General features: G+C 35.2%; 1 protein-coding gene across 2 annotated transcripts; it reads right to left on the bottom strand.

Moving 5' to 3' along the window:
• Positions 1-27928, bottom strand: LOC127876730 (serine/threonine-protein phosphatase 6 regulatory ankyrin repeat subunit B-like). Of its 2 annotated transcripts, XR_008048047.1 has the most exons (7): positions 27833-27928; positions 22574-22703; positions 18022-18128; positions 14545-14659; positions 11216-11342; positions 4551-8992; positions 1-3933 (listed from the first exon to the last, which is right to left on the bottom strand). XR_008048047.1 is itself a non-coding variant. In XM_052422161.1 (6 exons), exons 2-6 carry the CDS (start codon positions 22695-22697, stop codon positions 8488-8490), a joined length of 978 nt encoding a protein of 325 aa, XP_052278121.1. In that variant the 5' UTR covers positions 22698-22703; positions 27833-27928; the 3' UTR covers positions 1-8487. The 2 variants fall into 2 exon arrangements, 1 of the variants encoding a protein (XP_052278121.1); XM_052422161.1 differs by having other exon boundaries at positions 1-8992.

The following is a 27928-nucleotide window of genomic DNA, read 5'->3' as shown; positions in this document are numbered from 1 at the left end:
TTAATTGAGAAGGTCCAATATTTATTGAAACACTGAAATAGTTGAAACAAAGCAAGAGTTGTTAATGACCTGCATTAACAAATACCGAGACAATGTTCAGTATAACAAGGTATAGGTGAAAATTGCACAATCAAACCAGTTAACTCTTTTACCACCCAGATATGCATTTTGAAGCATTTGTAGCCCTTGCAAAAATTAAATTAAATTTAATATTTTTTCTACATAATTTATTTAAGCATAAAAGATACTGATGCAAACAGCATAGCATCTGCGCAGACAGCTAGTTACTTGAAAGCTGTTCTGGTTGTATGCTGGATGCAAACAGCCATTTTTGTTTTGCTTCTGAGTGGAAGAGGGTTAAACTGCAAGAGATTTTATTGTGAAGAGATATTTAAAGAATTAAATTTTTTAACATGTACATAAAATAGCATTGTGCCACATGATTCGCAATTACTAAAACAATTATTAATAGTTCAATTACATTTAATGAAAGATTAATATGCACACTAAATTAATAAATTATCTTTAATTTATAAATTTTAGTTTCTGTAAAACAAATTCATAATAAAATGATAATTTATCAAAATTGTTAAACATTGTGGCCAATATAGCATATTTTAAAACTAACAGAAGAAGAAAAACGTAATGAACATTATTTTGTCATTACAGATCTTTATAGACTACTCACACTATTTACAAGTATTATCCAAAGTTTTCATTTAACTGATAAGACAACAAAAAGTTAAAATCTTAAATAATTAAAATGTATATGAGTAATAATGTATTTAAGCTAACAAAAACATACTCCTAGCAATTCAATGGCAAAGTTATACAGCCAATACTTAAGTCTACTGTAACGGTACATCATAATGCACACTAATAAATTTAAAAGAAAACATGATGCATATTGATACATGCTTATAAATGCACATACATTTTCTACTTTTCATGCTAGAAAATAATACAGGCAATTAAAGAAGAAAATATGAAAACAAATCTCCATGGAGGTATATATAACACAGATGCCACAGCATTTCACTTTTGTCAAACATGTCTAAAATAACTGCCTACAAATGGTCAATTCATAAGTTCACATGGTTACTTTTAGGAATATTAAGTTTAATAACACCAGTAGTTAACAGTGTGACACAAGTTCCAAAATGCGTTTGTGTGTGTGTGTAAAATGTGCCATAACTATGCTTATGTTAGAAAAAACGGAGTCCTTCTTAAGGCTCTACACAGTTTAGTAGATGGTGAATGTGCCAGTATAAAATACATGGTGAATGTGCCAGTATAAAATAACCACAAAATGATTACTTACTGGTAGTCACCAGCCATGTACACATGTTCATTTTTACTTAAGTGTTTAACATCATTTTTGCAATGTGAACTTGTCTTCCATTTACTGAAGCGGTGAATTCAAGAGTTCAAATAACCCAGCTTTCTCATTCGCTTGCATGGACATGTGCACAATGTAATATACAGTTTTATTACAATATACTTATTTCTATGGGCTGTGCTCTGTGAAAATGGGGTTAAATGCATGTGCATAAAGTGTTGTCTCAGATAAGCCTGTGCAGTTTTTTTGGTTACATTATTTTTCGTTTACGGTTTACAGAAAGTCTCATCTTAGCACAAATCAAGTTAAGGCGAAAAGTGTCGTACCCGATTAGCCTGAGCGGACTGCACAGACTAATCCATCGTCAGAAAACCCACGTTTAACCCATTCGGCTACTCTCCATTTATCTAATGTTGAAGACTAATGGAATGAATTAGTCGTGGGTATCTGAAGATGAGACTAATCTGAAATGACACTTGACGCACATGCATTAAGCCCCCTTTTCACAGAGTAAGGCTCTTATAATTTATGTCTTGTTCTGAGAAAACTGGGCTTAATTCATGTGCGTAAAGTGTCATCCCAGATAAGCCTGTGCAGTCCGCACAGGCTAATCAGGGACGACACTTTCCGCTTTAATGGTATTTTTAGTTTCAAGGAAGTCCCTCCTTACCGAAAATCAAGTTTAGGCGGAAAGTGTAGTCCCTGATCAGCCTGTGCGGACTGCACAGGCTAATCTGGGACGACACTTTACCCACATGCATTAAGCCCAGTTTTCCTAGAACAAGACACATTTAATCGGCTGTCCTCATTCATTTCACCTCACTGTCCAAATATTTCCACAAATTGGATCAGTGTTTATCCAATATAATCTGTTTGGGATGGGTCTGATTTAACCTAACATATACTCTAAAAGTAACATGCATACAAATCTTTAATTCACATAGATTTCAGCATTGACCAATCGCAGTTTTGCCGAACTGTTCTTAAACAAAAAATCATAGGTTTAAAACTTACTTAAACTATGTATATAAATGCCTCTGTGCCTTATTTCGAGTGATAAATCATGTTTACGACAAACATTACAACATTATGAAATTACTCTCTTTTGCAGACCTTTTGTTGAGACAGATACTAAATGTGAATAAAAAAAATAATTCAAACAATTTTAAATAAAACAATAAGAATACTTTCGAATAAAAATAGCAAAGAAATGTAAATACATGTTTTACCAGTAATTTAAATTGTAAAACTGTACCCATATAATGCAAAACAAAACTTAAAAACTTACATGTTTAAAAAATTCACAAATTCAAAGATATATCAAATAGCATACAGTGCACATATTAACAAATACATAATCAATGTGAAAATACATATACTGTACTTTTCTATAATCAACACACAAGTTAGAAAAAAACTTTTTTCTGACAAAACTCTGCCATTTATGCTTAATAACCCAAGTGTGTTTACTACACACATTTCTATAATCAGACATGAAAACAATTGCCTGCTGCTCATAAAGCAACATAGAAATAATTTCCTAAAACTTTGACCCAATACGAGCATAAACAATCGGACTTATTTTAGTTTTTTATTGAACTCCAATTTGGCTTCATGCATAAATATTTGTTGGAGCTTAATAAGTAAAACCTTTCCTAAGAGAGAATCAAAGAGATAATTGACTCATACATATACATGTACTTTTGACTGATTGTTGACAATAGTGTTTAAAGTCATCAAAATCTTCAAAAGAATCACTTAAAATGTGTTTTTATTATTTGTATATGATTCTTTATGAGCAGAGGACAATTGTTAATATATACCTTTAACATACACTTTTATATTCATTTGCAAAATCAAAACAAGATATGTGTTTGTCAAAAACATTATGTCCCCTTTTGCGCTGCTTTGAAGCTACATATATATTTGACCTTTGACCTTGAAGGATGACATTGACCTTTCACCACTCAAAATAAGCAGCTCCATGAGATACACATGCATGCCAAATATAAAGTTGCTATCTTCCATATTGCCAAGGTTATGGTAAATGTTAAAGTTTGAGCAAACAAAACAAAAAAAACACACCAACCAACAGACAGGGCAAAAAGAATATGTCCCCCACTATAGTGGTGGCGGACATAAAAATGCACTAGCAAAAATGGGGTTCAAATACATATCTTTAAAAGTAACCAAAGTAAACTATTATGCACATCAACTTAAAGTGATTGTTGGTTATTTTGCCTATTCCAAAATAAATCTTGTTCATCATAAGTAAAGGCCATGAAAACTGTAAACAAGTGGGCAATGACGGCCCTGAATCGCTCACCTGACTAACCAATTACAATCCCAACCCAGATTTCATCAAGATAAACATTCTGATCAAATTTCATAAAGATTAGATGAAAACTGTGACCTCTATTGTCTACACAAGGTTTTTCTAATATTTGACCTATTGACCTAGTTTTTGACCTCAGGTAACCCAAATACAATCCCAACCCAGATTTCATCAAGATAAACATTCTGATCAAATTTTATAAAGATTGGATGAAAACTGTGACCTCTATTGCCTACACAAGGTTTTTCTATTATTTGACCTAGTTTTTGACCCAAGATGACCCAAATACAATCCCAAACCAGATTTCATCAAGATAAACATTCTGACCAAATTTCATAAAGATTGGATGAAAACTGCGACCTCTATTGTCTATACAAGGTTTTTCTATTATTTGACCTAGTGACCTAGTTTTTGACCTAGTGACCTAGTTTTTGACACTAGATGACCAAAATACAATCCCAACCCAGTTTTTATCAAGATAAACATTCTGACCAAATTTCATAAAGATTGAATGAAAACTGTGACCTCTACTGTCTACACAAACAAATTGTTAATGGTTTTTCTATTATTTGACCTAGTGACCTAGTTTTTGACCCCAGATGACTCAAATACAATCCCAACCCAGATTCCATCAAGATAAACATTCTGAATAAATTTCATAAAGATTGGATGAAAACTGCGACCTCTATTGTCTACACAAGGTTTTTCTATAATTCAATCTAGTTTTTGACCTAGTGACCTAGTTTTTGACCTCAGGTGACCCAAATACAATCCCAACCCAGATATAATCAAGATAAACATTTTGACCAAATTTAATAAAGATTGAATGAAAACTGCGACCTCTATAGTCTACACAATTATTTTCAATTATTTGACCTAGTGACCTAGTTTTTGACCCCAGATGACCCAAATACAATCCCAACCCAGATTTCATCAAGATAAACATTCTGACAAAATTTCATAAAGATTGGATGAAAACTGTGACCTCTACTGTCTACACAAACAAATTGTCGACAGACGCACACACGCACGCACACACGCACATATGGACGCCGGTCATCACACGGTCACATAAGCTCACCATGTCACTTCGTGACAGGGGAGCTAAAAATAACCAGAAAAACAAAACAATTCACTCAATATTTTCATGTTGGTGTAACAACAAAAATTGACAAATGAACTTTGAAAATAACTTGGCCTAAGGTGTTAGCTTTGTATTGATTTGAATAATTATAAATAAAAGGTTACAATGATGTATACATTGCATAATACCATTTTATTTTTTTTGTATTTTTTTTATATATTCAATCCATAAAAATAAAAATAATAATAATGCTGACAATTATTATGCTTGACTTCTTATTCAAACTGGTACACACATTCCTGAATAAAAAGTTGTACAAGCAATAGAATTATGAAGACTTTTTTTACTAGATTCAAGTTGTGAATGCTTCATTTTCAACCGTTAAGAGCAGCAAACATCATTAAACCTGAACAGACCTGAGTTACTCGCAGGCTGTTCTGGTTTTATGCTGTTTGCACATAGCCATTTTCACTTTGCTTCTGAGTGAGAAAGGATTAAAGTATCCGAGTGTTATACAGGTGAAACATTTTGCTCCAGCTTCATTCGATTATTTATAACCAAATGAACAGTTCAGTTTTTTGTTCCATAGCCCATTCCAGATGCTTTATATGAAAGAATGGCCTTTCCCGTCTAAAAAATAAATTAACTAACATGCCATCAGAACATTGAAAAACCTAAAACCTAGGCAAGGATATAAGTTTGAATATAAAGTATCATAAAAACATTAATTTAATGTAATGCACATTAAATCCTAAAAATATAGTTAATGTAAATAAAAATAACAGCTGATTTGAAGTATCCAAATACCCTGCAGCATCAAAAAGTGTAATAACTTTGATAATTCACAAAATATACTTCAAAACAAACGGATCATTAAAAAAAATACCAATTTTAGTAGGAACAATCAAGCAATAGGAAAAAATCAGTTACTTGTAACCAGCAAGTACCCCTCAATGCCAGCATTGAAAAAGATAGAGATACATTTCTTAAAGAATAAAACAAATTTATTATACTGGTAAATATTTTGTTCTTTTCCAAACCTTTTAAAGCAAAATATACAGCAAACATGTTCATATCTCAAGAAAAACTTAAATAAAATAGTGGATAATTATAACCATCAACAGCTTACTGATAAAAAAAACTTACAAGGACTTGTTCACAGATGTTTGTATTTTGGAAAAATGTGATTACATTAGTATACTCACAAATCAATTATGTTTTTAATTGTTTTAACCAATTATAATACCATGAAAAACAGTTGAATAAAAAAATATTGCCTTTCCTGACAATTGAACCCGGGACTTCTGTAAGCAAAAGTGATGCATTACCACTGTGCCACACAGATTTTTTATTTTAAGTGCGAAAGATAACCACTACATTTTATATCAAAACTTTGCGTAATTTTGAAATTATCAAGAAAAAGCGTTACAAACGTTTTATGCGTTACAAATGTTTTATTATTTTACCAATTTTGAATGATAATTATCCTTCAATTAACAAATATTTTAAGGACTTTTCTTAGGCAGGAATGCTATTTCGCTTGTTTAAACATAATGCATACATTTTTCTTTTTAAATCTATGACAATAATTTTGAAAATCATCATTAAACCAAACTGTGAACAAGTCCCTTCAAATTATTGGTTACCCAGGGATATCAGAAGATAAAAAACAATCAGGAGTCAAAAGATCCCTGATTTAAAATTTGATTCTATTTCAATAACCAAGCTTTATTGCATGAATGTTTTAACATTAAAACATTCAATGAGTTTCAATTTAAATGGTCTGACACAAATATAGTATAATGTAACCTTTAAAATACACAGGGCTGATACTACTTAGCAGCATAATTGAGTCATAACAATGGCACTATTAATGAGTGTGATTGATGTTGCATCAAAATGATGCAAAGCAGAAAATGTTCTACAGTCAAAATAACATTAATTTGAATATGCTTGTTTCAAATTGCAGGAATCTGCAATTCTGCGTTTATTGAAATCCGTGGTAACCCTTTTATAATTGTAAAGTTTCAGAGTGACTTTCAACCTAAAATTACCTTAAGACTTAACACACAAATACCTCCTTAACTAATTGCTAAAATTAATTAGAATAAAAATGGTAAACAATGCCATGAAAACTGTATGCATACATTTATTGATTTACTCAATAAAGGACCGCAAAACATAAAAACTACATCTCAATTACAAACAGAATTGTATCAACCAATTTTTTTTAACTATTGAAGCATGTTAAGCACATATGCAAATGCTATTTATATCAGTTTTATTAATCAAATATGTATCCATTAGTCTTACATTTAGGGACTTTATTTCACAAAATATAAAATATGTTCTATCTTTAGAGGAAACAAGAAATTAACTTAAAAGAATTTTCTTTCTTTTAAAATAATAGACTACCTGTATAATATACTAGTTTTAAAAAGGGAATATTTAATTACCAGTCCTTTCACACCAGTCTGGGGATGAAAGAGAAATAGCTCATTAATCAACTGATTAATAGTTATTATACCTATACATGTATATTCTTCAGTTGAAGCAAACAAAGCACATCCACTAAGCTGAGGTTCTAGCATTATAAACTATCAAACAATATCAAAATAAAATCAAAAATCAAATAAAACAAACTTGTGATGAACGGACATCATTCAACAGGCGACATATCAATTATGAGCCCTGTAAGGCTCGATAAAGCTTTAACCTGATTGGCTGAAGGATCAAGTAGATTTTTAACCATTGTAACGACCGGGAGGTCATGGGTTCGATCCGTTCTTTAGATCTCTCCCAAAGACCCAAAGTACTGGTTCTAGGCCTAGGAATCGGACTCGAGAGCGTTTATTTAAGGCTTAGGCTTTCAATGCAATCGAGCTAAAATAAATAAGTTTAAACTAAACCATTGTAGAGTACCCAATGCACAGAGTGACTATACCATTTCAGATTAAAAAAACAAAACAATTAATTATATTTTGGAAACCGTTTAAAATAATATTCTTAAAACGGGTGTAAGTTGTTTATTTGAAACAAAGCTGGTTGTGAAACTTCTTCTGCTACAGCAAGTGAGAAACTTTCATGCGGTCCTTTATTTATTGCAAGTTACCAAACAGTGAGAACCAACAAATGTAAGAAAAAAGGGTTTTAACAAGCACGCAAACATGAAAAAATTGGGATCACCGTCTGGGAATGGTCTTTGCCATAGCACTGGGGGCTAAAACCCTTTTAAATCAACACATGCCCCAGACTAATTCACATAACATTTAACTTTCCTAGCATGTTTGTGACTGCATAACTGTATTATTTTGTGATTGGAAATCAATTATTTATCCTTAAATCTATCAATGAAATAGAAAACACAAATCTTGATTCAGATTCAATTAAAACATAAAACTCATCAGGCTAAGCACTAAGCTATTCAAATCTTCCGGACAGCAAAATTTTGAAGCATTTATTTTCAGTGAAAGAAGTGAGGCCTTGTTAATGATCACCCAATAATTTTATGTATACTGTCAAAAAATATTAATAATTAAGCTTACAACTGCTATCTTTGATAATATTACAATATTTTTCATCAGACACTCTGTTCTCACCCTTTACTACCATCTTGAATATAATGCCAACACAAAGCTTGCAATAGAAAACCAAGCACAGGTACAATAGTATGCATAAAAATCACCATGTCACCTCAAGGTAGGTGCACTATGACCTGACACCCAGCCACTAGATCTCATTATGCAACACAGTGGGGCTGGGTATAAGGAACATCTTGTGCGACACAAACTCGTGCAGTTTTGCTGGAAGCGGCAGATAAGTTATCTTCTTCAGGAAACTGTCCTTCCAGTTGTCAGTCAACCTCTGCTGGATCACCTTACGACTCAAGTTCTTCAGCGAGTGCGGCGAATTGAAACTTTTTGTGTACCACTGGAAGAACTCTTCGTCGTTGGCCAGTAATTCTGCGGGAATCCCTGGCCCCTTCCATTTCAGCCAATCAATAAGGTTCAGCATATCGCACTCAGCATGGAACAATAGTTTAATGCAGGGGACTTGGTACTTCAGGTCCTCCTTATAGAGTCCCGTACTCAACGAGCTCACACACACATATAGTGGTGTACGGCCCATGTAGTCTATTTTGTTCACGGTCGTTTTTGAGGCCAGTATCCGTATCATGTCCTTAATTTTCCAGTGTGCTGCCACGTGTATTGGAGCTTTGCCATTTCTGTCACTCCTGAAATATAGGGACACACAGTTTTAGAACATAACTACTGAGCATATATTTTATCAAATCTGAGGATTACAGAAGCAACTATTTAAGATTTTGAAGGTAAAATAATTTATGGTTGTCTGTATACAATTTTGTGTTTAACACAAGAGCACAGCATAACGGGTGCCACGCTTAGCTACGGGTGCAGTTTTGAAAAAATGAAAGCTTGTCAGATTTTTTTTTAGAGGTCACAGTAACCTTGACCTTTTACCTAGTGACCCCAAAATGGGTGTGGCATATAGAACCCATCAAGGTGCATCTTATTAAGTTTCAAAATTGTAGGTGGAAGAACTTTGATTTTAGAGCCAATGTTAAGGTTTTAGCACGACGCGGACGGCAGACGGCGGACGACAAGCTGGCTATGACAATACCTCGGGCTTTTTCCGAAAACGCTGAGCTAAAAATGACTTTTTCATGGACACATCCATATATCCATATAGTTCTGATTTTGGACAAAAAATATATAATTTTTGTCAGTCATGTTTGTTATGTCAAATTTGTGGATGAGTCGACCAAAACAATCAACGAATATTAATGTCCCACTAATAATAATGTCCCACTAATAATAATGATTTTACAGTTCCAAAACTAACTATTGGTCACTGTTTGATACTGATAAACCAAGGAATAAGATGACCATCACTATAACAAACCACCAGAGAGTTCTCTCACATTCAGAGTAATTGACTAATTACTGTGAAACCATTTATTTTCGACAGCACAAAATTTCGTCATTTTTATAAAAGTGACGATTTCGTCAGCACTTAAATTCGCCGATTTCTGATTTTGAATTTTAAAAAATGCGTCAGCCAATATCCGATTTGTGTGTAATACATATTCGCGATCAATCGCAGTTGCGAAAAATCGTGGTACGAATGCGGGAACACACTTGAGAATCACTGCAGGAGGTGGGGCCTGTTTGTCACATGCCAATTAACTAGTCTTTTGTTATCAAGGGACAGTAATGGACCCTCATAATATATGTCATTCACACGTTCATTGTTATGATTAGCGGACAAGTGGGATCGAATAACCGTTAACGAGTGTTTGTAACAACGAAGCCAATTGCCAATTAGTCTTATTCTATTATTATAATTGCCATACTGATAACAATTTTATTAAAATGCTGTCAATACCGTTTTAAAACTGTTTGTGTTATACGAAAGAGGTTCCAGATTGTTAAGTGTTTTTTTTTTCAAATAAAATGCTTTTTTATTCTGATATAAACATTAAAATTATAAACTCTATGTGTGTGTTTGTTCTTAAAAAGTAAACTACCGGTATATAAATCAATAATGTCAATAATTTAAAAATAAATAAATTGATACATATAAAATAGTAATAAGTGTGGTTAAACGCAAACAATCAAACAACAAACAGCAATTAAAATATTCTTTATTTATTTGTGATAAATACGCATGTTGATCACACATCGTCATCTTTTCATTTGGTTTATTGTCTTTCATCAGCATTCGCTGCGTGATGGCTAATATGCAACACCCCTGAATAACACAATGCACCTAATGGGTAATAAAGTTATAAACAATTAGCGCTAATTCATTACCATTCTACATAAACGAAGTTAACGCATTCGATACAGCTGTACTGCACACGCGTTTTAAAGAAGTGTAAAGTGTCAGTTAAGTACATTGTGTAATCAACTTCCCTTTGTGTCAAAACCGGATTAATCTTGATTGCGAAACAGCAGTTTATGTGTGCATGGATTATCTTGGAATTTAATGCCTCATGTCTACGGTAAACTTTTAAAATATTGTTCAACTTAGTGGTTGTTTGTGTTCAAACATAGAGCATGATTGTTCGTTAGGATCTTAAATTCGCCGATCGGTCGACTGACGAAATTTATGAAAATTAATGCCTGACGATTAATAATGGTTTCACAGTATATTATTTCGACCAGGAGGTCACAGGTTTGACCCCCACAGTTGAAGAGTTCTTTAGATCTCTGCGCAAAAAACACCAAGTCATGGTTCAGCCCAGCAAACTGACTGGAGAATGTTTAAAAAACCCTTAGGCTTTCAAAGCAATCACGCTAAAAATGAATCAATAGTTATAAACTAATTAGATAATTTAAGAGCTTAATACAAATCAGAGAAAATCATTAATGTTTATAAAAATTGTTTTGTTTTTTATTCTTTGTTATTTTAATCTACAAGAAGCTCAATTTACTGGTCAACATTGGCATTGGAAGCTAGGAGCATCTCCACTGTGGCATAACTGGAATGGATGACTGCATTTTGCACACAGATATACAGGGGTGTCTGTCCGTCCTTGTCAGCTTTGTTTAAATCTGCACCTGAAGACAGGACATCACACACAAACTATATTTAGGCCATGATCTGTGAAAAGGGAGTTAAATGCATGTGCGTAAAGTGTTCTCCCAGATGTCCGCACAGGCTAATCCGGGATGACACTTTCGACCCAATCTGGATTTTTGCTAAGAAAAATCTTTCAAGATTCAAATTTGAAATAGACTTTCTGTAAAAGAAAAATATCATAAAAGTGTCGTCCCTGATTAGCCTGTGCAAACTGAACCAGGCTAATCTGGGACAACACTTAACGCACATGCATTGAACACCATTTTCAAAGAACACAGCTCATATATATATATGTATATATATATGTATATATATATGTATATATGAGCCTCACTTGAAAGAAAAAAAAACACAATTTAATAAATGTGCATTAAGTATTTCTCAGATTCGCCTGTGCAGTCCACACAGGCTTATAAGGGATGACACTCAACTTTTATTGCATTTTTTGTTAATGGAAGTCACTTCTTAGCAAAAATCCAGTTTAGGTGCAAGGGGTTGTCTCTGATTAGGCTCTGCAAACTTTTAATCGCTCTTATGGCATTTTTCTGTTCTCTTATTTGCAGAAATCCAGTGTGGGCGGAATGACTGCACAGGCTAATCTGTGACGACACTTTACGCACATGCAGTGAACCCCTTTTCACTGAGCACGGCCCATTTATATTTTTCATTTGTTCAACATTTCATTAAAATATCAACAAATTCACCATTTAATTGTGAAAAAGGATCAATCTGCTTCTCAAAAGTGTATCAATTAGCCCCATGTAATCCTAATCTGTTAATTAATCCTGTAATCCTTTTAGTTTTTTTAGTTGGTTTTCTAGCATGAACTAGTACTTTCTTATGAAATTATTCGTCTACTGCTACTTGAGAAGGGATCATACATTGATATACATATACAGGAAGAGCAAAACCAATAATTCTTAATCCAAAAAGAACCTTTTGATCTTTCACACAAATACACCACTATAGTTTTAGAAACAAATGTTTATACTGGACTAGAAGAAAATATACAGATAAAGGTTAGCAAAGCCTTTCTTCATTTCAAAGATAAAATATTACATGTGCTATAAGGGCTTTGTGTGGCTGGACTGGTTTGGGGCATAGCTAAGAACTTCAAAAATTGGTACTGTATATACAAAATGGGTCATACTAAATAGGAAAGCTGGCATACTTATGAGTTTTACCAGAAGAGGATGCCTATAGTAGGTAAAGCCAGAAAATGGAACTTAGAATGTCAACGTCTTATTTACAATCATATGATTTAAAACTGCAACTACTCCAGTGTAGCTGCATCAGCAGTTAAAAAAGTCAAAAATTCTGTTGAAGAGGCCCCCAGACTGCTTTAGGAATACAGACTAAATTATGTCTAACAGATTTTCATTCAAAATCTTTAGTCTGTCACAGAGAGTTGTGTCTCATTTCAAAATCCCAAAAAATATTCAACGATCTTATAACCTAGGAGATGTAAAATGCATCAGATATAATCTGTGCGCAAATTATGAAAATTTCTTTGTCAATGTTTATCGCCATGAAATATGAGTCAATATTTATATAATTATTACAGTAAACAACGCAAAAGTGAGCAAAGTCTCACAAGTATAACCAAGGCTGTTAATCACACAAAACTGCTTAGGCAAACATGTGTAGTGGCTGCAAAAGTCCCTCATGGCCATTTTATATTTAATTAAAGTGATTTACCCTGTATTTGTATTTGAATGGTCAGTTAAACAAGACTATTGCCAAGCAATATATGTCCCCTACTGTCTCCACCATTGTAAGAATTAAAAAAATATATATATATTTGTTGCCATAGCAACCAGAATTTTTGACGTAGGAACAAAATGAAATGAAGTGCATAATGTCCATATTGCCATCTATCCATGTTTCAAGTGTCATGAAAAAATATAACAAACTTTTAAAGTTATCGCAGGATCCAGAAAAGTGTTACAGACAGCCTCATAGAGCGGGTCACCTCCCAGTGAATTGGTAGGGGGTCAATAAATTGCATGCCAGTAATAGTATTGATTTATCCAGACCTTTAAGCTGGTAATGGATTTGCAGATACTGCCTTTAAGAAATATTACCTTGATGTGTACCCACCAATACGTAAAATTTAAAATCTCATTTTAAACATGATTTCCAATGCTATGTATAAACAAGAGATGTGTTTGTCTGAAACGCAATGCCCCCTAATGCGCCGTGTTTTTTTTTTACCTTTGACCTTGAAGGATGAACTTGACCTTGACCTTTCACCACTCAAAATGTGTAGCTCCATGAGATACACATGCATGCCAAATATCAAGTTGCTATGTTCAATATTTCAAAAGGTATTGCAAAACTTTACGTTAAGGTTAAAAGTTTTGGGACAGAATTTTTTTACCTTTGACCTTGAAGGATGACCTTGACCTTTCACCACTAAAAATGTGCAGCTCCATGAGATACATATGTATGCCAAATATCAAGTTGCTATGTTCAATATGTCAAAAGTTATTGCAAAACTTTACTGTAAGGTTAAAGTTTTGGGACAGAATGACAGACAGAAAGACAGGCCAAAAACAATATACCCCCGATCTATCGATCAGGCGGCATAAAATATCAAGTTGCTATGTTCAATATTTCAAAAGTTATTGCAAAACTTTACTGTAAGGTTAAAGTTTTGGGACAGAATGACAGACAGAAAGACAGGCCAAAAACAATATACCCCCGATCTATCGATCCGGGGGCATAAAAAAAATATTTTTAGCTTTTTTGTGCATTGTTACATATTCATCAGATGTAAAGATGAATGAATATTTATATAAAACATTTCACAGCAAAAATGCAAAACAAACTGTTTTAAGTTATTTCACAAATTTCAAACATGCCTTTACGCTTCCCTTAGCAGCGTTATGAATCTAAACCCCAGTACAGAACAGCCTGCATGAAGTTCTCCCCTAACCCTTTCCAGCTCAGAAGCAAAGTGAAAAAGGCTCTATGAAATCAGCATTTAACCAGAACAGCCTGCCAGTAGCTCAGGTTTTATACTGTTTGCTATTCATCAGTACCTTAGGGTTGGAAATGAGGCCTTCAAAACTTACATATAGTACGACAGGTCTTAAATTCAATTTGATTTTTTTTAGGGACTTCAATTGCCTCAAAAGGTGTATCATATTGTTTTAAAGGGTTAACAGCAGTACAGACCAGCCTGTGTAAGAATGTCCACCAGTACAGGTCTCCCATGGTACGCAGCCTTGTAGAGTGGAGTGCAACCGTTCCTGTCCGCCAGGTTTATGGCGGCTCCGGCCTTGAGCAGGATCTGCAAACAGTTTGACAAGAGACCAGGTGCAGGTGTTATTCACTTTTGCTTACAGCAATCAAACAAATATGCACTGTTTTGTTCAAACATTTTGTACCACTACCAGAGGCTTTGAATGAGGATGAATTTAAAACAAAATAAACAAGAGATGTTTTTGTCAGAAACACAATGCCCCCTTCTGCGCCGCTTTGAAGCCATATATTTGACCTTTGACCTTGAAGGATGACCTTGACCTTTCACCACTCAAAATGTGCAGCTCCATGAGATACACATGCATGCCAAATATCAAGTTGCTACCTTCAATATTGCAAAAGTTATGACCATCGTTTAAGTTTTCAGACAGATGGACAGACTGACTGACAGACGGACAGACAGACAGTTAACAAGAGCACCACCTTGCGGGTGCAGACCGCTCATCTATTTTCTTTTTAAAGGTGAAGGGACTCTCATTTTCAATCACAAAGGAGGGAGGGGTGGAGTGAAGAGGGGTGTATAGTGTGGGGGTGAGGACATTTATTACATTATCTTCCAAAAATGCGGAAAAAAACGCAAAAAAAAAGGGGGGGAGTGGGGGGGGATGGGGGGGGATTCTTGGTTCTTGGGTGCTATGGTTGGACGGTATTTCAAACATAAAATAATAAAAATAAATATTTGTGTTTTTTAACCGTTTCAAAAAAAAAACAAGATGCGTTTGTGAAACACAATGTCCCCCTATATGACGTTTGACTTTGAAGGATGACCTTGACCTTGTGAAGGATGACCTTGACCTTGACCTTTCACCACTCAAAATGTGCAGCTCCATGAGATACACATGCATGCCAAATATCAAGTTGCTATATTCAATATTGCAAAAGTATTCATAAAATAAGCGATTTAGGACACATATATTTGACCTCTGACCTTGAAGGATGACCTTGACCTTGACCTTTCACCACTCAAAATGTGCAGCTCCATGAGATGCACATGCATGCCAAATATCAAGTTGTTATCTTCAATATTGCAAAAGTATTTATAAAATAAGCGATTTGGGCCACATAAATTTGACCTCTGACCTTGAAGGATGACCTTGACCTTTCACCACTCAAAATTTGCAGCTCCATGAGATACACATGCATGCCAAATATCAGGTTGCCATCTTCAATATTGCAAAAGTATTCATAAAAAGAGCGATTTTGGCCATATATATTTGACCTCTGACCTTGAAGGATGACCTTGAAATTGACCTTTCACCACTCAAAATGTGCAGCTTCATGAGATACACATGCATGCCAAATATGAAGTTGCTATCTTCAATATAGCAAAAGTTATTGCAAAATGTTAAAGTTGGCGCAAACAGACCAACAGACAGACCAACAGACCAACAGACAGACAGGGCAAAAACAATATGTCCCCCACTACTATAGTGGGGGACATGAAAAAATTTGGGGGGGGGGGGGTATAGTGTGAGGGTGTGGTGGTTATTCGTGAGATGATCTTAAAAATATTATATAAAAAAAAAAATTAGGGGGGGGGGGATTCGGGTGGGGGAGGGGGGGGGGGGGATTCTTGGGTGCGATGGTTGGACGGTATTTCAAACATCAAATAATTAAAATAAATATTTGTGTTTTTTAACCGTTTAAAGAAAAAATTTGGGGGGGGTGGGGTGGGGGGAGTATAGTGTGAGGTTGTGGTGGTTATTTGTGAGATGATCTTAAAAAAAAAAAAAAAAATAGGGGGGGAGGGGGAGGAGGGCACGGGGGATGGTTTGGGTGGAGTCTCTTGTGGTATGTCAGGTAAGAGTAGTTTTGTCAAAGTATCAATCAAATCTAATCATAAATAAAGAAGTTATGGCAATTTTAGCAAAATTTAATAATTTGACCTTGAGAGTCAAGGTCATTCAAAGGTCAAGGTAAAATTCAACTTGCCAGGTACAGTAACCTCATGATAGCATGAAAGTATTTGAAGTTTGAAAGCAATAGCCTTGATACTTAAGAAGTAAAGTGGATCGAATCCCAAAATTTAACCATATATTCAAAGTTACTAAGTCCAAAAAGGGCCATAATTCTGTAAAAATGACAACCAGAGTTATGCAACTTGTCCTTTTACTGTACCCTTATGATAGTTTGCGAGTGTTCCAAGTATGAAAGCAATATCTATGATACTTTAGGGGTAAAGTGGACCAAAACACAAAACTTAACCAAATTTTCAATTTTCTAAGTATAAAGGGCCCATAATTCCGTCCAAATGCCAGTCAGAGTAACATAACTTTGCCTGCACGGTCCCCTTATGATAGTTAATAAGTGTTGCAAGTATGAAAGCAATAGCTTTGATACTGTAGGAATAAAGTGGACCTAAACACAAAAGTTAACGAAATTTTCAATTTTCTAAGTATAAAAAGGGCACATAATTCTGCAAAAATGCCAGTCAGAGTTACATTACTTTGCCTGCACAGTCCCCTTATGATAGTTAGTAAGTGTTGCAAGTATGAAAGCAAAAGCTTTGATACTTAAGGAATAAAATGGACCTAAACACAAAACGTAACCAAAATTTTCAATTTTCTAAGTATAAAAAGGGCACATAATTCTGTCAAAATGCACGCCAGAGTTATCTAACTTTGCCTGCCCAGTCCCCTCATGATAGTTAGTAAGTGTACCAAGTTTGAATGCAATAGCATTGATACTTTCTGAGAAAAGTGGACCTAAACGCAAAAATTAACCAAAATTTTCAATTTTCTAAGTATAAAAAGGGCACATAATTCTGTCAAAATGCACGCCAGAGTTATCTAACTTTGCCTGCCCAGTCCCCTCATGATAGTAAGTAAGTGTACCAAGTTTGAATGCAATAGCATTGATACTTTCTGAGAAAAGTGGACCTAAACGCAAAACTTAACTGGACGCCGACGCCAAAGCCAACGCCGACGCCAAGGTGATGACAATAGCTAATTATTTTTTTTCAAAAAAAAGATGAGCTAAAAAACTATATGCCACCCTTCGGGGGCATAAAAATGAAATAAGAAAAATAAAGGGTTTCATTTGCTTTTGGTACACTGTCAACTTTTTAAGATTTGTACATTCAGGCATAGTCTTTTTATATTTATTCATTAAGTTGTTATTGTTTTACTACTAAGAAAAAGTGCAGTTCGAGAATGGTCTCATAATTGCACTTACAAAATGTCATTGATTTAAATATTTTCTTTATTTAGCTCCAGCTTGTTAGCTTAGATTACACTTATCTGACTTTAAGTTAAAACCATTCTTGAATACTTCACCTGATGACCCCTCTTGACCCCGCAGATTCAAACATGGCATTAATGTTGTCAAAATAAACACCCTGACCATGTTTCATCGAGTCATAAAACACATACAAACAAAAGGAAAACAAACCATGGAAATCTCGACATGATTCAATGACACAGCTGCCAGCAATGGTGTGGTGCTGTCCTTCACACTGGGTACAGCCGGGTTACTCCAGGGGTAGTTCACATCGGCACCTTTCAGAGACATAGGTAAACACAAAGAAGTCACTAAATTTGTGAACAATAAAACCAAACAGACTGGTTACTTTGAAATGAGAGTTAATCACATGGAAAATTTAACTGTAGCAGTAAATTTAAATGTCATTTAAAAACAAAGGCTGTCTCCATAGGATGACATATGCCCCCGTTCAGGGATCATATTTTCCCGCAACATCAATCGGTGCGGATTTAAATGGGGAAAAAGTGTCCGAAAATTTATATCCGAAATCATGACAAATTATGTTAAAATATATAACATTGATTTTGCTATTCATGAAGATGGTATAATAAATGTACAAGTTAAATTCCCTTGGGCATTATTTTTAAATGGAACATACGAGTTTTCTCATTTTGTTTTATCATTTGCTATTTTATTGACATTGGTTGTTTCGTGTGCTGTTTTATCTGACTGTTTTTCATCTTTGTCAATATTATTAGTCTGTGTAAATCTATACTGATGTTTTAAATCGTTGTCAACTCGATAATAGCTTACAAACATGCATTGAACCAAACAAATGTCTGCGCGTAGGTTTGTTTCTGACAAAAGCAAAAACAAATAGTTAAGAAATAATTCATTTTACTATTTCGGGTCACCGTGACCTTGACCTTTGACCTAGTGACCTAAAAATCAGTAGGGGTCATCTGCGAATCATGATCAATCTACCCATGAAGTTTCATGATCCTAGGCGTATGCATTCTTGAGTTATCATCCGGAAACCATTTTACTATTTCGGGTCACTGTGACCTTGACCTTTGACCTAGTGACCTCAAAATCAATAGGGGTCATCTGCGAGTCATGATCAATCTACCCATGAAGTTTCATGATCCTAGGCGTATGCGTTCTTGAGTGATCATTCAAAAACCATTTTACTATTTCGGGTCACTGTGACCTTGACCTTTGACCTAGTGACCTCAAAGTCAATAGGGGTCATCTGCGAGTCATGATCAATGTACCTATGAAGTTTCATGATCCTAGGCCCAAGCGTTCTTGAGTTATCGTCTGACAACCACCTGGTGGACGGACTGACCGACAGACCGACAGACTGACCGACATGAGCAAAGCAATATACCCCCTCTTCTTGGAAGAAGGGCATAAAAATGGGGGGGGAGGTAGGGGCGGGGGGGAGGGGGGGGGGGGGGGTAAGTGTGAGGTTGTGGTCATTTATAAGATGATCTTTCAAAAACAAGAGGGCCTGAAAGGCCCAAAGTCGCTCACCTGAGATAACAAGAAAATATTGGGACAAATCTTCTGACCAAATTTCATAAAGATCGAAAAATAAATGTGGCCTCTAGAGTGTTAACAAGGTTTTACTACAGCCAAATTAGGAAAAATGCCCTGCCCCCTGGCAGCCATGTTTTTTAACCAACTGGCATCATTTTTGAACTCGTCCAAGATATTATCTTTTGAACTCGTCCAAGATATTATCGGGGTGAATTTTCTGACCAAGTTTCATAAAGATTGGACAATAAATGTGGCCTCTAGAGTGTTAACAAGATTTTACCATAGCCAAATATAGCCATATAAGGAAAAATGACCCGCCCCTTGGCAGCCATGTTTTTCAAGCAAAGTTTACGATTTTCAAACTCATCCAAGACATCATTGGGACAAATCTTCTGACCAAGTTTCATGAAGATCGGAAAATAAATGTGGCCTCTCGAGTGTTAACAAGGTTTTACTATAGCCATGTAAGGAAAAATGCCCCGCCCTTTGGCAGCCATGTTTTTCAAGCAAAGTTTACGATTTTCAAACTCATCCAAGACATCATTGGAACAAATCTTCTGACCACGGTTCATGAAGATTCAACAATAAATGTGGCCTCTAGAGTGTTAACAAGATTTTACTATAGTCATATATAGCCATGTAAGGAAAAATGCCCCGCCCCTTGGCAGCGATGTTTTTTAAGCAAAGGCTACGATTTTCAAACTCATCCAAGATATCATTTGAACACATCTCCTGACCAAGTTTCATGATGATCAGAAAATAAATGTGGCCTCTAGAGTGTTAACAAGGTTTTACTATAGCCATACATTATAAGGAAAAATGCCCCGCCCCTTGGCGGCCATATTTTTCAACCAACCAGCATCATTATCGAACTCGTCCAAGATATTATTGGGATGAATCTTCTGACCAAGTTTCATGAAGATCAGACAATTAATGTGGCCTCTAGAGTTAACAAGATTTTACTATAGTCATATAGCCATATAAGGAAAAATGCCCCCCCTTGGCAGCCATGTTTTTAAAGTAAACGTAACCATTTTCGAACTCATCCAAGATATCATTGAGACAAATGTTCTGACCAAATTTAATGAAGATCGGACAATAAATGTGGCCTCTGGAGTGTTCACAAGGCAAATGTTGACGGCGCACAACACAAAACACACGACGCACGACAGACAAAAGGCGATCACAAAAGCTCACCAATGAAAAATAAAAATTCTTTTTTGGGGGGGGGGGGGATTCTAGAGAGGGGGGCATGGGGCATGGGGGATGGTTTGGATGGAGTCTATTGTAGTATGTCAGGTAGGAGTTGTTTTGTCGAAGTATCAATCAAATCTGATCATAAATAACGAAGTCATGGCAATTTTAGCAACATTTAATTATTTGACCTTGAGAATCAAGGTCATTCAAAGGTCAACGTAAAATTTAACTTGCCAGGTACTGTACCCTCATGATAGTATGAAAGTATTTGAAGTTTGAAAGCAATAGCCTTGATACTTTAGAAATAAAGTTGATGTAAACACAAAATTTAACCATATATTCAAAGTTTCCAAGTCACAAAAGGGCCATAATTCCGTCAATATGACAACCAGAGTTATGCCACTTGTCCTGTACAGTCCCCTTATGATAGTTTGCAAGTGTTTCAAGTCTGAAAGCAATAGCTATGATACTTTAGGGGTAAAGTGGACCAAAACACAAAACTTAACGAAATTTTCAATTTTCTAAGTATAAAGAGGCCATAATTCCGTCAAAGTCCCCTTATGATAGTTAGTAAGTGTCGCAAGTATGAAAGCAATAGCTTTGATACATGTACTTTAGAAATAAAGTGGACTTAAACACAAAACTTAACCAAATTTTCAATTTTCTAAGTATAAAAAGGGCACATAATTCTGTCAAAATGCACACCAGAGTTATCTAACAATGCCTGCCCAGTCCCATCATGATAGTAAGTAAGTGTACCAAGTTTGAATGCAATAGCTTTGCTACTTTAAAAAACTTAACCGAACGCGGACGCCGATGCCAAGGTGATGACAATAGCTCTTTTTTTTTTTCAAAAAATAGATGAGCTAAAATGATAGGCCAAGCAACTTGAACATTTTGTAGCATACCGTTTAAGGCAAAGATACAAGGCTGTTGATCGTAAACAATTGATAATATAAGGAATCAAAGAGGAATTTTAATTAAATCTTAACACTCACATTTTTACTTAAGATGTTAAGGAATACCAAACAAGATCATATTCAAGATCAAGATCAAAACCCTGTATAAGACCCACAATCATTATAGGCCACAAGATCTTGTGATATTACTGGCCTAAATTCCATTTAACTGGCCAGTCAACTGACGATTAGAACTTGAACTACCGGTCATTTTTGTCCAGCCATGAAGTCCAGTATTTGTGATTTGTTTCCTCAACCAACCAGTTATACAAGCTTTAACCAAGAGCTGACAGATTTGTGTGGAGGCTGACATTGAGATTAAGGGCATGCATTTATTTCAGCCAACAGTGCTACAACCTCTCAAGCAATTGATACATTATTAAAACATGAACACTTGCCGATGCTTTTTCCACATAACGTGAATGGTGCCAGGCCCTTTTGATAAGTAAAAATCATGTCAATTAGACTTAGATTAGGAAATTGCTTAAGTTTTTGGTTGTTGTTGTTTTTTGGGGGGAGGGGGTACAAATACCATAAAATTGAGAGTAATTTAAGTGTTTTCAACATTCTATTTGTCAAAGCTCAACTCATAGGGCTTGATGGGAAAAACTGAATGTTTTGATTTACAAAATTATATTTTTTTAAACATCCTTTTTGAAAATTTTAGGCAGGAATCTGAGAAAAATATATATTATGAGAATGGGAATTCTGGCCCAAAATTTGCTATAAACAAGAGCACCGCATAACGTGTGCCACGTTGTTTTTTTTAAGGGGTCACAGTGACCTTGACCTTTGACCTAGTTACCCAAAAATGGGTGTGGCATGTAGAACTCATCAAGGTGCAGCTACATGTGAAGTTTCAAAGTTGTAGGTTGAAGCACTTTGATTTAAGAGCCAATGTTCAAAACTTAACAAAATGTAAAGGTTTAAGCATGACGCTGACGGCGGACGTAGGACGTCAGACAGTGGACGACGAGCAAGCTATGACAATACCTCGGGTTTTCTCCGAAAACAGCCGAGCTAGAAACACACTTATTTCCAACCTGCACTTATGAGAGCTCTCACTCCCTCACGGTCATTTGCCATTACAGCCAGGTGGAGCTCTCTTTCCTTTTGAGGCATGTGAAGGGAGACATGCTCCACCTTGGTGGATTTCGAGTTTCCCATGTCTATCTGAAATGTCAACAAAACTGTTTTCATTAGGATGGCAAAATTATTCGAATATTCAATTGAATGGTCAGTATTCGAATAACAGAATTGATATTCGCATATTTTTCAAACGTAACTGCCCTTATATTTCATGAACTACGAGCCGCTTACTAATTGGCACCCGAAATCATTTGGGATTAACATGTTTGATGTGGCATTCTTCGTGTCAAACTGATAACGCGGCCCGTATCAGCGTTGATTGCGCAATGCAATATACACACTCTAAGAAAGGCCCCAAACTGTTTTTGCCAATGGAGTGCCAATTAACGGCTTTAATTGACTGGCGAATAATAATTTAGTTTCTGTGATCACAGTATGTACAGCCATTAAAATGTGTGAATTACTCAAATTGTGCAATGCAATATACACACTCTAAGAAAGGGCCCGAACAGTTGTTTGTCAATTAGATGCCAATTAAGGGCTTCAATTGACTGGCGAATAATTATTTAGTTTCCACGCATCGCCATAGTAGCCCGCCGTCTTCTTTCAAATTTCAAATAAAAATAGAATTCTATGGCATGATGTTTTTCCTTTTATTTGTGCTCGATTACAGTATCGGTCATAATGTTCGCCGACTGCGATACAATTATTCGATAGCAACGTTAAAAAACAGCCTCGTATTCAGCAAACAGATATAACTTACAAAACAAAGGAAGTTAACACAGAACAAGTTTCACTCTTTTCTGATATATTTCGCCAAAATAGGCTTTTCAAAGTTTGTTTTTACAATTCCAAATTCTTTCTATTTCTCAACACAAAAATTGTATATTTAAATGTATTTCTGAGTCAATTAATATTAAATATCCCTCGTGGATACGAAACTGAGTAATAGAAGTTAAATCAATCCAGCCGTTTATGCGAATATTCGAATATTCAATTGAATGGATTTGCGAATATTCGAATACCAATATAGGTATCCCTAGTTTTCATATATTAAATGATAACAACTAAATTTATGTCTTTAATGGTTATCATAGTGATTACTTGGCATGTGTTGAATTCATGGAGGTCTATTTAGCAAGGCTTAGAAAATTCAAAAATTGAACAAAAATAATATAAATGTTACAAAAAGAAACATGCTATTCTTCTTTGAAAATTTGGTCTGAGGGGAGAGGGGGAGTATACAAATGCACAGTATTATGTATAAGTAGATATTAATGGCTGCAAGCTGGTATGAAATTTGTCGGCTGCAAGATTGTATGAAATTTGTCAGCTGCACGATGGTATGAAATTTGTCAGATGTTTTTTTTATAATTTTGAGAAAAATTAATTAATTTTTAGATTGGATTAGAAAGATTAGTGCTGATCCTTATGGTATTCTTTCTGGATGAAGTCAATGCTATTAAAGCAGCTTTTCTATATTAGCGTTTTACAGAAAATGTCAAGTACCAGTTAAGTACACAGTACTTCTCATTGTTATGTATAATTACCAAATTTTTCTTGATTGCGAAAATGCAGGATGTATGCATTGATTACGCTGAATATTATAATGTCTTTCATGCCCACACTAATAAAGTTGTTTGTTTAAATTGGATATATTATGCAACAAACTTCAATTTGCAAATCAGTCTTCTGATTAAATATATAACCTGTATGGGAATTATTATCCTTTCACAATATACAAGATTTAAATGGTCAAGTCTAAAAACTCAAAAAAGTCATTTCAAATTGCTGATCATGCTTTCCTTTGCATTTAGGCTGTAAAAAGACAAACATTTATTTATTGTAGTCTATTTTGACTATTGCATATTTCTTTTACCAACCTTGTGCGTTTTAAATTATTTGTATTTGCATTTATTTATTTTTCTGCATTGAAAATGACATGATTTTTTTTGTATTTATGTTTGTAAGGTTGTGACGTGTTGTATTCTGTCATATTGTTTGTGGGCTTTAAAATTGTATTATACATGTATATTTATTCAATATATATATATGGGCTGTGCTCTGTGAAAAGCTGTGCTCTGTGAAAAAGGGGTTTAATGCATGTGTGTAGTGTTGTCCCAGATTAGCCGGTGCAGTCAGCATCGACAAATCAGGGACAACACTTTCCACTTTTATGATTTTGTTCATGTAAAGAAAATCTCTTCTTTGCAAACATCTAGTTTAGGCGAAAAGTGTTGTCCCTGATTAGCCTGTGCAGACTGCACACACTTATCTGGGACGACACTTTAAGTTTACCCACATGTATTAAACCCCATTTTCACAGAGCACAGCCCATTTATAAGATACCGGATACACTTTCAGGCTTAACAAATAACAAGAGCACCACATAACGGGTGCCATGCTTGGCTGCGAAAGCTTGTCAGAATTTGTTTGTTTTTTTTAGAGGTCACAGTGACCGTGACCTTTGACTTAGTGACCCAAAATGGGTGTGGCGTGTAGAACTCATCAAGGTGCATCTACATATGAAGTTTCAAATTTGTAGGTGGAAGCACTTTGATTTTAGAGGCAATGTTAAGGTTTTTGTTTAAGTTTTATATTAGAGGTCACAGTGACTTTGACCTTTGACCTAGTGACCCAAAAATGGGTGTGGCATGTAGAACTCATCAGAGTGCATCTATATATGAAGTTTCAAAGTTGTAGGTGGAAGCACTTTGATTTTAGAGGCAATGTTAAGGTTTTTGTTTAAGTTTTATATTAGAGGTCACAGTGACCTTGACCTTTGACCTAGTGACCCAAAAATGGGTGTGGCATGTAGAACTCATCAGAGTGCATCTATATATGAAGTTTCAAAGTTGTAGGTGGAAGCACTTTGATTGAAGAGCCTATGTTAAAGTTTGATATTAGAGGTCACAGTGACCTTGACCTTCGACCTAGTGACCCAAAAATGGGTGTGGCATGAAGGTGCATCTACATATGAAGTTTCAAAATTGTAGGTGGAAGCACTTTGATTTTAGAGCCAATGTTAAGGTTTAGCACGACGCCTACAGCGAACGGCGGACGACGAGCAGGCTTGGACAAAAGCTCGGGTTTTCTCCGAAAACAGCCTCGCTAAAAATATAGTAACTAGAGAGACATTCTGAAGTACATGATTTTCCACCCCTACCCCACTACGCAAATTGTCAAATGAAATAATGTGTAATACTTGCCCATTAATTTCTCACAGAAAACAAAAACATACAATTGTCCTCAATTGATGTTGAAAATCAAGGGAACAAAACTAAATACTACAGAAATAGAGACACCACCCCAGAGGACAAATTTCCTCTTGTCCGCTCATATTGATGAGTGAAATCTTGAAAGGACGAGTGAATTTCCCTAAAGCTCTCGTCCTAAATGACGAGTGAAAACAAACTGATGTTAAAATTTGTATTTTCTGACCAGTAAGACTCTTTTTCATTAAATAAAATCATTTTCTTAAAGCATATCTATTCCGAAAGTAGAACGAGAATGAACCGGAAATTTTAATTGTAAATTTCATACAGCAGGTGTGTGTTGTTATGTGAGACTGTGTCCCAAGTAAAAATTGGCTTTTTGGTCAGTGATATATTACAAATTTTCTCATCAGAGTCCTGGGACTCGGTAACTTGCAAATCTATGAGTACACCGAGTTGAAAGAATGAGTCCAAATATTAAATGATATTATTTTTTGAGAAATTTCAATACATTTTTGGGACTCGCATAATTGGAAACTTTGCATCGCCAGAGGTTTTTGTGAGTACAGGACGCAGGACTCGCAGGTAAAAAAGTCACTGTTGGTGTAAACTTTCCAGGTCCATGATGACAGGGAACCATCCGACTGCATTTACTGTCAGGCCTTTTTCTGTCTATTTTGGGAAAAAGTACCTAGCATAATTGGGATTTTTCGAGTCGCGAAATCTTCCAAATGGGAAGAATTTTCATCGACAAAAGCATTATTTAGGCAGGGGGTTTTCCAGTCATTTTGGATAAAAATCATATGATGAATTATGGTTATATATTTTGTAGGTTGTTTAAAAAATAAAATTTAGATAAAGAGTCTAATAATCATAAGTCATAAGACACTTCTTTCTAAAAAAAACAAAAACAAGATGTGTTTGTGAAACACAATGTCCCCCTATATGACGTTTGACCTTGAAGGATGACCTTGACCTTGAACTTTCACCACTCAAAATGTGCAGCTCCATGAGATACACATGCATTTCAAATATAAAATTGCTAGCTTCAATATTGCATAAGTACTCATAAAATGAGCGATTTTGGCCACATATATTTGACCTCTGACCTTGAAGGATGACCTTGACCTTGACCTTTCATCACTCAAAATGCCAAATATCAAGTTGCTATCTTCAATATTGCAAAAGTTATTGCAAATGTTAAAGTTGGCGCAAACCAACCAACAGACCAACCAACAGACCAACAGACAGGGCAAAAACAATATGTCCCCCACTACTATAGTGGGGGACATAAAAAAAAATTAACTTTTTTTTTTTTTAATTGGGATTTTTTTATGATTATTGGGAAAACAAATGCATATTTGGCATTGGGAATGGGTCTGGGAATCGGACCCGAGAGAAAGGCAGAAAAAGGCCAGACTGTAAGTGGGGATTTTTAGAAAATTATTTATATCAGCCCTTAGCAATCTTTATTTCACACATATTTGAAGGAAGAGTGCATGTGTTTGCAGGACGAGTGCAAATTGTAATGCACTCATCCTGCAGGACGAGTGCAGTTTGGAAACATTTGTGTCTCTGCACCATAATGCACATACCAACTGTAACTTGTAAGTCTGTTGCTAAATTAAGTAAACTACTGTAAGCTGATTATGCTAACTAATGGGGTTTCTTGATATAAGATTTGCTGGCTTTAAAAAAGGCACTCAGTGATGTGCCTTTTCATGCCAATAATGACCATGAGTGCTTCTACATTTGTACACCTTTAATTTTGGAACACATTTAACAAAGCAAACTGTCATTGTCATGAACAAATTGCTTCTACTCAGTACTGGCAGTACTGCTTTAGTCTAAAGTTTAGACGGATAAGGCATTATTAGACAATAACATCATTGTCACTTTTAAAGGTCGTGTTATGATTTTGTCTTATAAAAATAATGTTCTATAGCAAATAACTTGCTCGCGCTGTTCTATTCTTACAGTTCTATTCTAACTTCAAACCTTTAAAAATCACTTTTTCCTCTGCAAAATAAGTTGACATTTGACAGATGTTTCCTCCATTTTGATTTGTACGGTGTTAGCAAAGAAGCACCAAAT

The sequence above is a fragment of the Dreissena polymorpha genome, chromosome 4 (assembly GCF_020536995.1).
Source record: "Dreissena polymorpha isolate Duluth1 chromosome 4, UMN_Dpol_1.0, whole genome shotgun sequence".
Lineage (NCBI taxonomy): Eukaryota > Metazoa > Mollusca > Bivalvia > Myida > Dreissenidae > Dreissena > Dreissena polymorpha.
The sequence above is the reverse complement of the archived record's forward strand: the minus strand, read 5'-3'. Positions and strand labels throughout refer to the sequence as shown.

What these genes read in the sequence shown, in the direction of transcription:
- LOC127876730 (XM_052422161.1), bottom strand. Translation starts at nt 22,697, where the DNA reads ATGGGAAACTCGAAATCCACCAAGGTGGAGCATGTCTCCCTTCACATG. An exon ending in GAGAGCTCTCATAAGTGCAG is followed by an intron (nt 18,129 to 22,573) that starts GTTGGAAATAAG and finishes TGTCTCTGAAAG; the next exon opens with GTGCCGATGTGAACTACCCC. An exon ending in TCCAATGCCAATGTTGACCA is followed by an intron (nt 8,993 to 11,215) that starts GTAAATTGAGCT and finishes CCTATATTTCAG; the next exon opens with GAGTGACAGAAATGGCAAAG.